The 17,093-nt window shown below is 38.8% G+C and overlaps 1 protein-coding gene across 1 annotated transcript in view; it reads right to left on the bottom strand.

Moving 5' to 3' along the window:
- AK5 (adenylate kinase 5) overlaps positions 1 to 17,093 on the bottom strand; it is a 99,373-nt gene that overhangs the window by 37,221 nt on the left and 45,059 nt on the right. The window contains exons 7-8 of the mRNA XM_069789000.1: positions 10,705 to 10,795; positions 3,956 to 4,032 (exon numbers count right to left, since the gene is read on the bottom strand). Of these exons, the coding sequence (XP_069645101.1) occupies positions 3,956 to 4,032; positions 10,705 to 10,795 (168 nt within the window). The remainder of the gene's footprint in view (positions 1 to 3,955; positions 4,033 to 10,704; positions 10,796 to 17,093) is intronic.

The raw sequence follows: 17,093 nt of genomic DNA, 5'->3' as shown, positions 1-17,093 counted from the left end.
TATATTGACAGCCTCTCTGGCAAAGTTGAGAAATTGAAAGGCAAGCATAAATGAACACAGTGAGCAGTGAAAACCTGTATCACGCTTGAGAACATTCCAGCAGTAAAAGACAATCCTTATTAAACCAGACACTAGTCATGACAGCAATTTCTGCAAATTGAGAATATTCTATAAAGCACAGGTCTTCACTCATTAGAAGCTATGCTGTTGCATCCAAAAATGAGTGGCCCAAAACATACTCCTGATGTCTTAATATAGGTGAAAATAGCTGAAACTTATCACTTTAATTTGCTTTTATGTTTTTCAATCAAGTCATGAGTAGCATAATCATTACTCCAGAAAAGGCTATATAGGCATTGCTACCACATGAAGCTTCAGCTGGTTCTTCCACAAGGCATTCTCAATGAGAGGTACTGTCTGCTTTTATTTTTTGGTTTATTTGAAGATTATATTTTGGGCAGTCATTCCAAAAACCTAGATTATTCCTTCTGTAATATAGGATCTGACAGCTACAGATCTGAGAAAGAACAGAAAAATAGTTATTAGCGATTTGGAGAAAAAAAATTGTTTGGGAGTTGTTTGTGGTTGGTTGGTTGTTTTTTAAAGTGAGTATTCCCTCCTCCTTTCAATGCTGTAAGGACTTAGTGATTAAAAGCTCTAGTTCTTGAGGCATTCATGCATAGCTGTTAGAAAACTATCAGCTTGCTTTTAATTTAGTTACATGAATTTAACTGAACATTCATTTATAAAATGTACAATACAAAGCTCAAGCTTTTTCTGAGTTATTTTTAATTCTATTTCCCCTGCATACTCCTCCAGAAAAGCTAGCTCTCAGCCTGTGTTAGTGTTGCTTTGCACTGTTCCAACAACAGGTACCAAGTGTTTCTCAAAGAACTTTGCTGTATTTTGGAGCACTCCTAGATGAGCTGATGACTGCATTGGTAGTTGGAACCACACCACTCATTCTCCTTGTTCCTGCCTGCCAGTATGAGAGAGGTTATTCTGGAAGAAGTAGCGTACATCTGAAGAAATTGGATACTTTGTTGGCTTAATTTACACTGGAGATTTTCCTGGCTCATTCCAAGAATGAGAAAATGCAAAGGTATCTGTATGTCCATTTCAGCTGTGCCAAGTGATACTCATTCCCAGCTGTGGCTTTGTCTTCAGTACGTGTTGTGTACTGCTCTAACCCCCAACCCCTCTTATTCAGTGACTACCAAGATGTTCTGCTAAAATCCAGCCATTTTTAGCAGCTCAGCTGTGTAAGGTTGCTTAGAAACACCACTTCTTATCCCCCACATTCACATGACAGATTTCCTATGCAGTAACATCACTGCATGACACATTTGTATCCAGACATGCATTCCTTTTCCACTTGAGACTCTCGGAGTTAAGGTTGTTGGTGCTTCATACAATTCGTAAACAGCATGTGGTAAATCACTGGAGTATTAAATCACTGCTATAGTCAAAATGAGCTCAAGTTTTGAATGCAAGCAGTTTCTCACTCCTGAATTTAGTTATCGATCTTTTCTACCTAGAGTTATTTCTTATTTTGTTTTTCAGACTGGGTAGCTAGATGATATTATGACTTTATGGTAATCTCCACTCACTTCTTTGCTTCTGTATATAATAGTTGCTTGCACTATTTCAAAATTTAGATGGTAAGGGATTTTAGTTGCAGTTGCTTTTTTCCTTTATATTTTCTTCATATTTGAACAAGGCATCTCATATGAACTGGGTATAAAAATATTTATTAGTAATAGAAATATTTATATTTATTTAAATGTCACAAAAGTATCAAAGATATCAACTTACAGTTGAAGAGAGTCATTGTCAGCCACTTCATATTTATATATCTCTCTTTGACTGAAGGGCTTTTAGCACTGTTTTTACTTCATTTCTCCTTTTCTATTTGATAACAGTATTGCACTCTTGCCAGAATGGCAATGTGTTGGTCTGGCAAAATAATGAGAAAAGCTAACCACCACATCTGGCAGAAAGAATATTTGCTATTGACAAAGACAATAAGGTCCTGTCATCGTCTTGTTTAGTCTCACGTAAGAACCACATGCAACTTCATTCAAAACTACACTCAGTGCTTTTATGGACTGTGTTTGAAATTATAAACTAGTATAATTTTCATATATTTCTTTCTGTTAATTTTATTTTGTAACTATAAAACTTGTGCTTATTATTTGAACAGCATTTCAAACATTATGAACCAAGAGTGTAATTTCTTTAGTCTTCATACTCTGCCAAAAGAATGTATTTAGAATGTCAATAAAATGCAAAATTTAACATCAACATAATCCAAACATGATTTAAATATACATTCTGCTTTATAGGGCATAAATGCCTAAACCCAGCAATAAAGAAGTAGTACAATCAAGACAAAGATGATGAGAAACTTAAGATGGGGTAGAGAATGTTTTAAGAAGGACTTATGAAATAATGGGATTTAAAATGGGATTTGGAGACAGAGGCAAGCTGTCTGCTTGAAAAAAGCCAAACTGAAATAACTGAGCCAAAAAGAACAGTAAAAGGATCATAAATTAACAGAAATGAATAGGGCTAGAACATATAACATGTTGCAGGTGAGGATAAAGTGTTGAATTGAATACTGTGAAAGAAAACCAATGAATGAACGGATGATACTGAATGAAAATTCAGTTTTGTTGGTCCTGATTTTGTCACTAGCTTTAAAATTTCATGAGAAAATAAATCTTTTGCAAATAATGAGGAAAGAGATGAGAACATTTGCAACTGCATTTAGTTGAATGATAACAGAAACACAGAATAACATTCTTTGCCAAGCTGCTCACAAATCTACGGAAGTGTTTATGGCATTTGTGAAGAAAATGCAAGCAGAGTCGTGCAAAAGTGAAAGGCAGAAAGCAAAACGCTTAAATATGGTGGTGTGATAGGCAGATGGCTCTAAAAATATTTTCTTTAATTAGAAGTCATTCTTTTAATGCTTATCCACAGCACAGTAACAAGAATAATAACACTTATCCTTAGCACAGTATCCAAGCTGCAGGAACCTTCCTTGTTTCAGTTTGTGCCCATTGCTTCTTTTCCTGTCACTGAGCACCACTGAAAAGAGCCTGGCTCCATCTTCTTTGCACCCTCCCTTCAGATTTCTGTACACATTGATGAGATCCCCCCTAAGCCTTCTCATTTCCAGGCTGAACGCTCCCACCTCTCTTGGCCTTTCCCCATAGGAGAGATGGCCTAGTCCCTTAATCATCTTAGTGGCCCTTCACTGGACTCTCTTCAGTAGCTCCATATGTTGTAGCAGTGAGTCCAGGACAGGACAAAGACACAGTACTCGAGATGTGGCCTTACCAGTGCTGAGGTGAAGATTAGAGGGGAAAGATGCATACAACCTTTTTCTCCCTCTCTAGCCTTCTTTCTTCCTATGTACAAGGAAAACACTATCAAAATTTAGTTTTTAGGTGTGGATAGAATGGGATCAGTAGAAAAGCTGGCTTCAACACAATGTAAGCATTTGTTGTTTTTTTTATTTTTAAAAATGCTTTTATTTTTCAAGGGGAGAATGTTTGATTTGGTTTTAGTTCCATTTCACACTTTTCATACTTTCATGCCTCTCTCTTGAAAAATGTTTTGCTCCCTCTTCTTGAATATACAGTAGACCTACAGTGCATTCCAACAATTCCATTTGCCACGTTTGCCAACATTTTGAAATTTGTGGATGAAATTCAGCAATGCACAGTAATGGAAGATATGGGCTCTTAATAGCACGATAATATTCATTCTTTTCTCATAACTAGAAAGCAACCTCTGTGTATCATGAATTTACTTATATTGCACTTAAAAAGCCCTTTAGCTTAGGTACCCTTAAAGTTGCACCACCTTGTTCAGAGAAACGGTATAGCACAGTATGTACATAAACTAGAAAACTGTCTAGAGAGAGGCCACATGTATATAAAGTTACCTGGTCTTCAAAGTCAAATTCTGTATAAACAGTATCTCCAGAATCCATAATCAGACTGCAATCAAGTTCATTTGGCCCTAAAATAGGAAAGAAAATTAGACTTTAGAAATGGATTGGAAATTTTCACTGTTATGTGATGGAACACTGTAATATTTCCAATTGTCTGTATGTATGCAAAAACTGTGATCCAAGGAACCATTCAGATGTGCTAGAGTACCCAGGTGAATGGTATTCCATTAGCAGAGCCTTCAAAGCATCCATAAAATCTACCATGAATCTTAATAAGGAATGGTTATACTAGATGGTGAATCATTTCAGTTAGATTGCAAATTTATTGGGCAGGGTGTTCTGCATGCTATGACTTGCAATTGTAAAATTGCCACAGGGATCTTGGCTCAGGGGAGAATACAAACCATGTTTAGGAAAGAGAAAGGAAATACTAATTGGTGATTAGCAGATAAGGATCCTGGAGTGATTCTGATAGCGGAACAAAGCAGTAAGCTTCCAGCAGCAAGTCCCCATTTCTATCCTATCCCACCCCTTTCCAAAGCAACAGACTGGCTCCGTCCCTTCTCCCTGTCATTTTCCTGTGGCACAATCAGCAAGTCATGCAGCCTCTTGCACTTGGGATGACAGAATTCAGTTGCTGAGAAGCCTTGACCTGGCTGAGCTTTACAGTTTAGCTTCAGCTGAACTGCTGAAGGTGCACGATAACAGAAATTGGGCTTGGTATTTCAAGAAGTCGTGTAGGGGGGTAGTCATTGCTAAACCAGAACGGGAGGATAAACCACTAATCATCTTTATATATAAACATAGGAAGGGTGTAGCATGGACATCATATATTCTGGCACTATCACTCCATTCAGATTATCTCACTCCAGGGCAATGCAGAAGGAAACAGTCTCCTGTGCCTTCCAGATGGTGCAGCCTTAAACCAAATCGTGCATGTATTCAACACACATTAAAATGTCAATAGGCATGTGACTACAGGAGAAATTTTTCACAGCACTATTAAAACGAGAATAACAAAAATACTGCAATGACACACAGATCTAAAAATTGTAACTGGACAATAGTCACAGGTGAGTCCAATCACTATCTTCATGTGGGGAGCAACAGGTAACACCAAGGGAAGTATAAGATGTGCTTTGGTTTTGCCCTCGTGTCCCCAGTCAGACAAGATTACTGATGAAGAAGAGACTACAACTCCCTCACCTCCTGGGTTACAGGTGTCTATACCTGGTATGATGTTCCTGCAAGCACTGGCATTGAGGATACATAGTTTTAAGACTATTGCTAACCTGGAGTTGTTTTCTCACCATTAGAGATGTTTGTATGGGTGGCTGTCTGTAACAAGCACCATCAATAACAGATTTTGCAGTTCAATTTGTGCCAGATGCATTTATGTATTATCTGCTTTTGTTTGCTTTTAAAGTTTACGTAGTAATGATCTATGTAGGTGGTGAACTAAACATTATTAAGAGAGAGAACAGAGGAGAGGAACTAGATGTCATGATGACTAGAACCAAAACTGCTTGGTAGAGATGATGATTCCAGGGTGTCTTAGTTTGCAATCCATACTACAATTGCTGCCAAATTAATCTTTGATGCAACTCTTTGGACTACATAAGAGATACCAGGGAAAGACTTCAGTCTACCATCTGCTGGTGTTTTTGTTCCTCCCTCCTCCCCCACAATGATGTTCATGTATACTTTACCAGATTGCTATAAAAAAAATAACAGAAAGGGATTATACTCTTGCTACCGTAGAATGTCACATGTGTACATGCAGCATGTTCTCTGGCATATACACTTTATGGTCTTTTGAAAATACCTGTCTGTAAAAGATATATGCAACCAAATAGATTTACAACTGCTGAGAGAACTTTAATTTTTTGATTTATTTTACACAGCTGACATCTCATTCTTAACATTGTGTCATTGTTGATAATACAATTTAACTAAGCCTCAGTTGTCACCAGCACTGGCCTACCTTGATACATCAAATGACTTTTAAAGGCACTTCTGTGCAAGTGTTGGATTAACTGTCACTTAACTACCAAGAGCAGTATGTATCCTTAGCTAGAAACATTAATATGAAATATGGTGCTGCAAACTTAAATGTAAAAGTAAGGCTGAAAATGAATATTCATGCATAATGTATCTTAAGTGATAAAAGCCACAATGGTTATACAATTTCAATATGGTCAAGCATCTTAAGGCCTTTTTTCTTGAACTAGGAAACCAGTTTCCTTGGGGAAGCATATCTCCTTTCAGGGTACATTCAAGGAAGGTCAGGAAAATCAAAAATACGTGTCTTTTCTTTCTTGGTGCAATGAAAACTAACAAAACCCATAACCATCTATCACTGAACACAATGAAAACTAACAAAACCCATAACCATCTATCACTGAACAGTATACAGACTTCTCCATCCTTCTCATCTCAAATTGCCTAAAGACAAACCTACCAGAAATGAATTGAAGCAAATGGCTACTCCCAGGACAAGATAAAGTAATGACGGGACATACAAGAGTACTTGTGATATCCCTGGTGCAGTATGAATAAGCATGAGTAGTTTGTTATCCTCTAGCTCAGTGTGTTATTGGAGGGAGCATATTTGTCTGAGTTTGGACTAGATCTTGCTAAAGCAGGTCTTCTAGGGGAGGATGACAGGGTCGCTAACTAATTGCTAGTACACGTGGCAGCAGAAGCATACCAGATAGCTGCTTTGCAACGGACTGGGAGTCAGTAATCCTGGTGGTAGGCAAAATTACTGACAAGGCTAAAGCCAAGGGGAGAGTGTTAGAGTGGGTAATTCACTCAGCTCAGGTTTTCTAATCTCAAGTTTCAATCAGCAACATTTTATGTAAAACTTGTGGCAATGTTCAGCTATCAAAGGAGAAACACAAAATGTTGGCTTAAGGAAAACAGGAGGATTGGTTAAAGCATTTGGAAGCAAACATGCCCTGCTGCTTTCAGTGAGTCTGCAGGCTGTACATCTTGTGCTCTGACAACAAAACAGCTGATCATAAGTAAGTTCCATTGCCTTTTCTGAGTAAGTTGCATTGGTTTTCCTTTGATAAGCGGGTACACTGAGAACTAGGCTATAAACAAAATTAATACTCGTTTACCACTAGGAGGAAGGTCTTACAGGCTGAATTGTCCTACTTCCTTTTGAAGGGATGCCCCATTCCACCAGATTAATCTCAGCTCTTGGCTAACTTAGAGCCTTCGTGTGCTTGTATGAACTTAATGCAAATGATCTGAGTAACTGTACCAATTTCAGAAGGGGAAACTCAGCAGTTAAAAAATAATTAAGAAAGTGCATGAAAGCTCTACTGCCATGGAGTGCTTGCAAACACCTGATCTGAAAAGGTACTCTTATGACTTAAAATATGCCGCCTCAAGTTCAGTGCATGCATAAAGTTGAGCTAAGGGAAACCTGGTCATTTTCATGTGCCCTGTGTTTTCCTTAGGGAAAAAACAGAGAGGATTTTATTAGGTACAGTACTGCACAATTAAAAAAATAAATCAGTTGGAAGTTTTTATTAAATCCCTGTTAACTGAGTAATCAGCTCTCCAGGGAGGAGCAGGCTGCTGAAAAAGGAAACAGCAGATCAGCTAGAAGGCACTCCTTTTTTTTACTAGGCTTTGTATCTTAACACTGAAGGAACCCAAGAGGATCCAATGACACAGCACTGAGGGATGAGTTGAATTAATGGTGGGCTGCAGTTGTACAAAGGTGTGCTGACAGGAGCTACCCCTGCCAGGTCTGATAGTCAGGGAGAATGACTCCCCTGCCCCCAGAGGGGTGCGGGGCTGTGCTCAGTTGCTTCCTTCACTGTGAGGCTGTACTTTTAAATTTTATGCTGTATTTTATGTATTGTTTGTTGCTCCTAAGCTGAATTGCACAGGATTGGTCGTGGAAAGCTGAGAGGGTATGGCTGTTACAGGCAGGTGTGTGATTCCTACCACAGAAATGCACCCCAGAACCCAGGGGCATCATGGCCGTAAATGTCATTGGTCCTATAAAACATTTCAGTGTTCTGAGCCTCTGTGTGTCACTTTCTCTAGGACTTTCATCCACTAAGGATGAAAGCATGTTCATCCTTAAGTTTTCACGAATGCAAATGTCAAGCATTGCTTTTTCACAGTTCTCTAAATTCATTTATACAATGAAACTAAATTGTACTGATCTGTCTAAATTTATCCCCAACTGATTTAACTTCCCATTACAAGGTAGCTATGCCCCCTCATGTGAGTTAATTAAGTCTGCTCCATGGACCATTTCTGTTTTGGCAAATCAGTTATTGTATTTCCAATCCTTGCTTAAATCCGTTACTTATTTCAAATCCTGGTAGAAAATCTATTCAATATGGTTCATTGGCTCAAATATGCCCATACTCGTATTTTAACAACTATAGTATCTGCACTGTTCAACACTGACTGTCATAAAAGTCATCTAAGACTATCCTGTGAAACATGTTACTTCTCTTAATAGCATGTTTAAGCTTAATAAAAATAAAAATGTCTTTTTATGTTATGGAACATGCTCTGAAGCACCCTCTAATAACTCAGTTAGTACATGTTGCATATAAGCACTTGGGCAAGACAAATGCTTAGAAGATAAATTTCAAGTGGAATATAATAGAAATAATTTACTGAAGGACTGATTAGCATTACAATGATTACATTTTAATTTTGTTCGCAGATGCTTCTAATACTAATTTTATTGCAACCTAAACTATTGAGTTTCATGACAGGCTGTTGCTCTTAGCAACAGTCTTAATATGTCATAGAAGGCAATAATGAGAAAATTGTATTTTAATCTATAAAAATATTCAGTTTTCTTTCAGCATATACTGTTATGCAGTTGATTACAACTGGATTTTACAGGTATAACATACAAATTAGATTGATGTGGATGCATGAAACTATTAGAAATACTATGTTTACATTAGCCACCAGGAACCAAAATATATTGCAATATCACTAATAAGATTAAAAGACAAAAAGTGAGATCAAGGCAATGCTGGAATTGCGACCCCTAGAAATTAAATATCTCATCTCATAGGATCTCTAGAAATTCTACTTCGAATCTCCTTACTATTACTGGTGCTCAGGTTAGGCACCAATTAGATGATTGTGGCATGGCTTCTGATAAAGCTCATAGCTCTCCAATTATTTACGTGAGGAATTTATTAAGTAGATCAGACTTTCAAGAAACTGACTGGAATTCATGCAGAATCACAACCAATTTGTGCAAACTGTTTAGCTTTTGTCAGTCTGTTTGTCAGAGCTAGCACCTTTATGCCACTTCTTTCCTCTTCTTGCTATTCAGTACTTAGCTCATTTAATTAGGGAATCCACAGGTAATTATCAGTACAATGCTATACAGTGGGAATGCCATTTTAGGTTTGGAATCAATCTCTTGCCTCTAGGAATTAGGTAAAGCACAAAAGAGGTAAGCCTGCCACTTAATGGAGAAAGCTAGTCTATTCTTGTGTGCATCTTACCTCAAAGCTGACCACTAGAAACCTGTTTTTTTTAGCTAATCCACTTTTTATCATTCTCTCCCCTTACCCCTACCCTGCCCCCTCTCCCCCGCCCCGATAATTCATCTTTATCTAATTTTGAACATTATCAAAAATAGCCTTATGGGTGGGTTTTACAGACTAGCTAGCTTGGGAACCCCCTACCCCCTTTCAAATCTTCAAGATATGACCTAATCTTTCTGTCTGAAGCACTGCTCTTTCCAAATGTCTTGCTAGTAGAAAAAAAATGATCCTCCTTTGTCAAAAAGAGATAATAGATGTATTGCTACTACTAGACTTCATTGTGCTTCATCAATTCCTTCTTCCTTGGCAGTCCCCAGATGATTGTTCACAATTACAAATAACTGAAACTACCCGGACTGCCAATTTATCGCAGATGAATTTTCCCTTAAACAGAGAAGAGATCAAATAAACAATTTTCTCTACTATATATACCTAATCTTTACTTTAATAAAGCTAGTAAATTTTACAGGAAAATATTTCACCTAGAATTTTCTTTTTGTGTGCTGTTTCACAAGATGTTTATGACCTCATCTACCTATATAAATCTCACAGTCTACTGAGAAGGCAGCCAGGGATGCCATCTGTAAAAAGAAAAAGTTATGAAGTTTCCAGGGAACGTTTTCCTGTTCCCCTCAAGCAAAATATTTCTGACACATTATGGATTTTCAGTGGTTTGATTTTAAGCTTCTATTCTTTTGCAGGCCTTTGTCCCTCAAAGGCTTCTTCTTTGAAGATATTCAGACCTCAGTAAGCACAAATGAAAAATAAATAAATAAATACCCCCCGCTGACACCTGACTTATATTCGCACACAGTTTCAGAATTAGTACCAATTATTAGGGAAGAAGTATGATTGTTAATCTCATAGGACTGGTTTTCTGGTCAACACTGAGGTATCATCTGGAACTGAAACAGCTGACAACTGGCACTGATCAATTTATAAAGTTTTTGTATTAATAATATAGTTCTTTAGTGGACTATCCATAGTATTTTAAGCTGAGTTTGTAGATAAACAAGATGTTAGGGGGGTTGTATGAAGTTGTAAAGAGATTTTTTTTGCCCATCTTTGAGGTCGGTCAAGATTTTGCTACAGTACATACATCCATACTTGAGGAATATGAAAAAGGCATCCCACCAATGTCAAAAGCGGTATAAAAAATGTGGTTCTTTAAATCTTACATTAACTCACCTGCTGCAGCCTCTTTGTTTGCAAATAGTTTATTGTCAACTGCCGAACTTATGTCAAAGAATACCTCTTCCTCATCTCTGTCTGCGTCAAACTATTAAAAAAAAAAAAAAAAGTTGGCAATCAGACACTGCTTACTCTGTGGCTGAACATCAACATGTAACGTGACTTTTCACCCCAAGCCTTCTTGATAGGAACCTTTCTATTTTTTTCTGTGTGCTGTCCATTGCTTTAAGGTATGAATCATTTTGACTTTAAACTAATTTTGTAAACCATTTTGCCTATTTTTAATAGCTTGTCAGAAACAGAAGCTACAGTAAAATTGACTTGCTCTCAGAGAATGAAGTTTCAAAGCAGAAAGTAAAATTAGTAATGTGTATTACTTTTTCCACCACTGGATGGTTGAAAAAAATGACAGCATAGAGACCAGAAATGTGATTACTTTATTGTCACTTCTTTTTAGAGATTAGCATAATTAACTATTTGATTTGCAAGTGAAAATTTTTCAGCAACTTCTGAATTGTCTGAAACCAATCTTTGTGACATGTATGATTTCTTCAGGTAGTTGAGCAAAATTCTTAGGAAAAAGTAAAGTATTTTTAAAGTCCCCTATTATATGGGAAAGAAAGCTTTCTTTGCTTTTGCACTAGCAGATAGTGTATTGTCTCAGTGATGAATTAATAAAATCAGGAAAGCAAAGCTCCTTCAGAATGGCAAATAATTTCTTACCATTTTAAACTTTTTTCATTTATTCTATCTTTTGCCTGAATTCTGATACTGATTCTCCCAAGTTTTTTCTCAGCTCTGTCTGAAAGGTTCTTTTTATGGCCAGGTGACATGCTTGACAGGGGGTCTGTGTTTTTTCTTATCATATTTATTAAGCTTCATTCATTTAGATCATCACTTATTGAGGCTTTGTTTGGAAAAAAAATGGACATTTTATTATTGTTGCTGTGGATTTTTTTTTATTTCTTGAATCGAGGTCAGGTACATTACTATGGGAAAAGGGAATACTGTAACCTTAAGTTACAGGAGCAAGCAAATAATGGTCACATCAGATGGCTGTCATTCAGTGCATGCCCTCATCTAAGAGTCGCTATCTTCAATCATTCTGTATCTTCAGTGTAGTATGTTTTAGGATGCAGAATGAACCACAGGGCAAAAAGAATTACATTAGTGATTGCAAGCTCATGAACTTCAGTGGGCTCTTTCTTCCAAGTCCAAGACTGTTGAGCACCTTTTCAGATGTCTCAATACCTGCCTGTCTCATGGTAAAAATAACAGGCAGGGAAAAGCCATGGAGAGATAAGTTCAAACGCTGCTAGGAACTTTGCTGCAGAAGCTAACGTTTACAGAGATGAAGTTGTTCTCCAAATATCTATCTCAGAATATAGCATGATACTTATTGAGTTACAGAGACGCTGAACTGCTTGTCTAACACCCACCATTGCAAAATCAGTATCACTCTTTTCATTATGCCTTATGATGACTTATGTATTATCTGTATTACTTAAGCTGTTCTGTCACTGGTAATGAAATTTGCTTTCTTATGGAATTTTCCATTAGCACCTCAAGATAAACTCAGAGGCAAATATCAGCCCAAGAATAATCATTTAGGGTGGCAGATGTCAGAAATAGTTCAAAAATAGGGAAAGAACATCAAAGGGACAAAGAATGATTCTACAAACTGGGTCTGTGTGAACAAAAGAAAATGGAAGCTTGTGGGAGGCCAGAGTAAACTAGAGAGCCAACCATTGTAGAAAGTTTGCTGCCAACAAGCTTAACTCTCAACACCTGTCCGAGTGCTCAAATCATAATTGGTATTAGTCCCAATTTAAATCTTTAAGGTCTTAAATATTTAGCTTTATGCTTACATCAGCCCTAGAGCTGAAGCTTCATTTCCATCATAGATGAGCCTACTATAATTATCAATACATGGAGTTTTCTGACTGGTTCTTGAAATGGAGTTTCTGGCTCTGACTCTGAGGACCGCTCAGAAGTCCATCCTGTGATGCAGCACAGTTGTCCATCTGTCTGGGCAGACATTTATCTATTCTTGAGGAATTCTTTTGCCATTCAGTGTTAATCAATACTCAAAGCATTATTTTTTATTTATGAAGCAGAAATTTGTTTGTGTTTGCCTATTAGAAGGATTACATCTTAACTTGTGTCAAAACTGAGGCTTGTGGAAGAACAGGTCTTAAAGGAAGTTGTTGGGCAATTTATTATCCATGCACAAAGAGCACCTTTGGAATCTCTTTGTTGATGAGAAAAGAGTATTGATCTCTGTGAATTCTTCTGCACTAGTTTGTCTCCAAGCAAGTGTGGGGATATTATTTTCTTCCATCGCTTCTCAGCAAAAAATGTATGTGTTTCATTAGATATGCTAGTGTATTGGGTTTGCATATCAAGGTTTTGGTAGCAGGGGGCTACAGGGGTGGCTTCTGTGAGAAGCTGCTAGAAGCTTCCCCTATGTCTGACAGAGCCAATACCAGCCAGCTCCGAGACTGACCCACCGCTGGCCAAGGCCGAGCCCATCAGCAACAGTGGTAGTGCCTCTGGGATAACAGATTTAAGAAGGAAAAAAAAAAGTTGCTGGGACAGACAGAAACAGCAGCTAGAAAGAGGAGTGAGAACATGTAAGAGAACCAACCCTGCAGACCCCCAGGTCAGTGAAGAAGGAGGGGGGGGAGGTGCTCCAGGTGCCGGAGCAGAGATTCCCCTGCAGCCCGTGGGGAAGACCATGGTGAGGCAGGCTGTCCCCCTGCAGCCCAGGGAGGTCCACGGTGGAGCAGATATCCACCTGCAGCCCATGGAGGACACCACACTGGAGCAGGTAGGTGCCCGAAGGAGGCTGTGACCCTGTGGGAAGCCCGCGCTGGAGCAGGCTCCTGGCAGGACCTGTGGACCCGTGGAGAGGAGCCCACGCTGGAGCAGGCTTTCTGGCAGGACTTGTGCCCCTGCAGGAGACCCATGCTGGAGCAGTCTGTGCCTGAAGGACTGTGCTCGTGGAAGGGACCCATGCTGGAGCAGTTCATAAAGAACCGCACCCCGTGGGAAGGACTCACATTGGAGAAGTTTGTGGAGAACTGTCTCCCGTGGGAGGGACTCCACGGTGGGGCAGGGCAAGGGTGTTGAGGAGTCCTGCCCCTGAGGAGGAAGGAGCAGCAGAGACAACCTGTGATGAACTGACTGTAACCCCCATTCCCTGTTCTCCTGCGCTGCTGAGGCGGGGGTGTAGGTAGAGAATTTGGGAGTGAAGCTGTGCCTGGGAAGAAGGGAGGGGTGGAGGGGAAGGTGTTTGAGATTTGGTTTTATTTCTCATTACCCTACTCTGGTTTGATTGGCAATAAATTAAGTTAATTTTCCCCAAGTCAAGTCTGTTTTGCCCATGACTGTAACTGGTGAGTGATCTCTCCCTGTCCTTATCTCGACCCACGAGCCCTTTGTTCTATTTTCTCTTCCCTGTCCAGATGAGGGGGGGAGTGATAGAGTGGCTGTGTGGTGCTTAGTTGCTGGCTGGGGTTAAACCATGACAGCTAGGGAAGACATATCATATAATGTGATGTTTGTGGGTGTGTGTACAAATGAAACCCAGTAAACTGTAATCAGGTTGTGTCTGATTATTACTGTGTAGGTCACGCCACACTTGGAGAGATGACAGGCTTGCTTTCTCATTAGTAGCACTCCTCTGAATAATCCAGTTTACCACAGAAAAAACACATGATCAATCTCAAAACGGTCTAAAGGTTCCAAGAATTTGAAACATCAACTTCCCCCATTCAAAGAACACCAGCTGTGCTTCAATACTCTGAAATATCTGGGCTTTGTAATGAAAGCCTATATTGTCACCCAAAGAAAACCAATTATTTGAAGCTTGCACATAGACTCAGTTTTCCCCTCACAAAATGAGAATTGTAATACACTGAGCCACAGGAAGGCAAGGTAGCTTTCACAGAGAAATTATTCTTGAAAGAAACTAAGTAACCGTGTGAGTTCTGTACTTCATTGAATTGCTAAACATTTTAAAATTAAATCCTTTGGTAATTATTTGAGGCTTGAATAAAACATAAAAGGTACTCAAACAACCCTATTCACAAACAGCAGTAAAACTTGTATTTTTAGCAGAACATGTCTAAATCAATAGGTTGCTTTTCCTACTGAAAACAAATCCCTACTTGCTTCAAAACATAGCTCTTTGCAACTCAATTATCTACTGGTATCTTTATGGATGGCTCAGCTTAATTATAGTCAAGGCCTATGTTTTATAGAAATATAATTTTATTAAACATGCCACTGAAAGCATTTGCAATATGCAAGACGCATTAACTGTATTGTTATCTGAATTGATATAATCTCTACCAGTGACGCAGGAAGAAGCAAAGTACTCTTCCCTGTGAGATCAATGGAGTTTGAGGTCTGAACTCACTCTACAGTGTTTCCCTCAATGAGGCACTAATGGGGTTTTTTTGTACCTTACTATCTCTCTTTTGCTGGGGCAGGAAAATCTCTGAGCCAAAAAAGGTTTCACAAACCTTTCTGAAGTACATTTTGGGGGCTATGCTTGGTAAGAAACTAGTAAAGTCCTTCCTCTGCCCAACACATACATGTGGAAGCTGCAAGGCAGCAATCTCGATGTCACTTCTGAGTGGTCCTGCTTCCATGATTTACCTCTCTGTGACTGAAGGAAAGTACAAGAGGCTTTTTCTACCTTCTCTCTCCTCAGTCAGTTCAATAATGGTGTTTCTGTGGGAGGAAGAGGTGATACAGCATCATTTGGGAGGATGCGAATTTACTGCACCCACACGCTGTGGTTACGCCACACCACACACTGTTCTGCTCCCACCTGGTTCAGGGGAACACATCCCAAGGATTAAAGCAGGGACAAGAACAGATCTCTGAAGCCTTCAAGGTTTATTTTTAGTTGAGTTTCAGATACTTTTGCTTTGCTCTGACATCATGGTTTAGTAAAGAAATTCCTAGTAGAAGTCATGTACCTCAGTATATATTGATTTTATTTTATTTTTAATAAATGATGACTGGCATAATGATGAATTTTCTGGAAAGTTTATCCATGTTTCACGTGAGCATTGTTGAATTGGGGGATTTGATGCTGGCACAGTGTTATACGTAAAAATAATGAAAAATATTTTCTAGATCTGCGTTGTAAATAATTGTTCCAGGGAAAGCAGGTTGTACTTGCTGCTCTCAGAGAGAAAATGATTAGTGTTTCTAAATAAGCACCCAACAAATCCCAGCCAACAGATGGAGCTTCACAGAAAAATTGTCCAAGTTGTTGAAAATGGCGAATCTCACTGGTCAATGATGATAAATGGAGGTTTGGTAATACCATGAATTGAGTTAAAGAAAAAAGTGCACAGCTCTTTCTTGACCTCTATCAAGGGGCAAGCATCAAGGAAACTGCAGTTAACTAGAATTTTGGGTGAGGGTGAAGTCATTCAGCCTGGCACTGCCTGCTACGGACTGATTCAACCCCAGTGACACTGCTGGTCTTTGCAGGTGGTTTATCCAAAATAACAGCCCCAAAATAGGGGGAGATCATAACAGCCTTTCAAATTGGAGTGCAGGAAAACTAAAACTAGAAACAAATCTGGTTACAGCAGACGCACAGGGAATTCTTGTTGGTGCACTTTGCAGTAAAGTTAGAAATGGAGAAAGCATAAAAAACCCCCAAGCAAATGGGTGTAGTTAAATAGCATTTGCAACAGTAGATGAAAATGTCCTCTGTTTTAGAATATGATGGATGTCAATGAAAAGAAAATAATCCATAAAATTACAACAACAAAATTGGGCCGAAAAATCAAACAAGATTACAGAATTGGATGATGAATTCTCTATTTGCTCTCTTTGCAGGCAAAGACTCCAAAAATAACTGCAACTCATAGATGTCTGAGTGTTTTCTCAGTCATTGAAACATATGTTACTTGAACAAATGCCCCAAATACCATATATTTAAAGGCATAGGTGATCTGATTATCAGACCATTTACTGCAAGGAAGATGGTATTCATATGTGTTCTTTTGACCTCTTGGTCTTGCCTCAGTAGGAAGTTATTTGTCGCTGGTCTTCAAGCACAGGAGTGAGTACAGAGTGCTAAGCCTCTGACCATTGCAGTCAATGCTGATCAGGAAAAGAAAAAAAGAGTTGCTTTGAGTTGTTCTTTTAAGGCATATCCTCAGGTATGGACCTTTCTGTGGTGTTTGACTGATCTTTGGCTGTGGAAAATAGGCCATCAGACCTCCAGTCATATAAATAGGATAGGTGATTTTTTTTCTCAGACAAAGCAACTTCTGAAGGGAGATTTATAGTGAACAATTAAGTGAACAGGAGTTGGGTTGTGCTGCTTAGTCAGAGGGTCTAATTAGATATAT

Source organism: Haliaeetus albicilla, chromosome 8, assembly GCF_947461875.1.
Source record: "Haliaeetus albicilla chromosome 8, bHalAlb1.1, whole genome shotgun sequence".
Taxonomy (NCBI): domain Eukaryota; kingdom Metazoa; phylum Chordata; class Aves; order Accipitriformes; family Accipitridae; genus Haliaeetus; species Haliaeetus albicilla.
The sequence above is the reverse complement of the archived record's forward strand: the minus strand, read 5'-3'. Positions and strand labels throughout refer to the sequence as shown.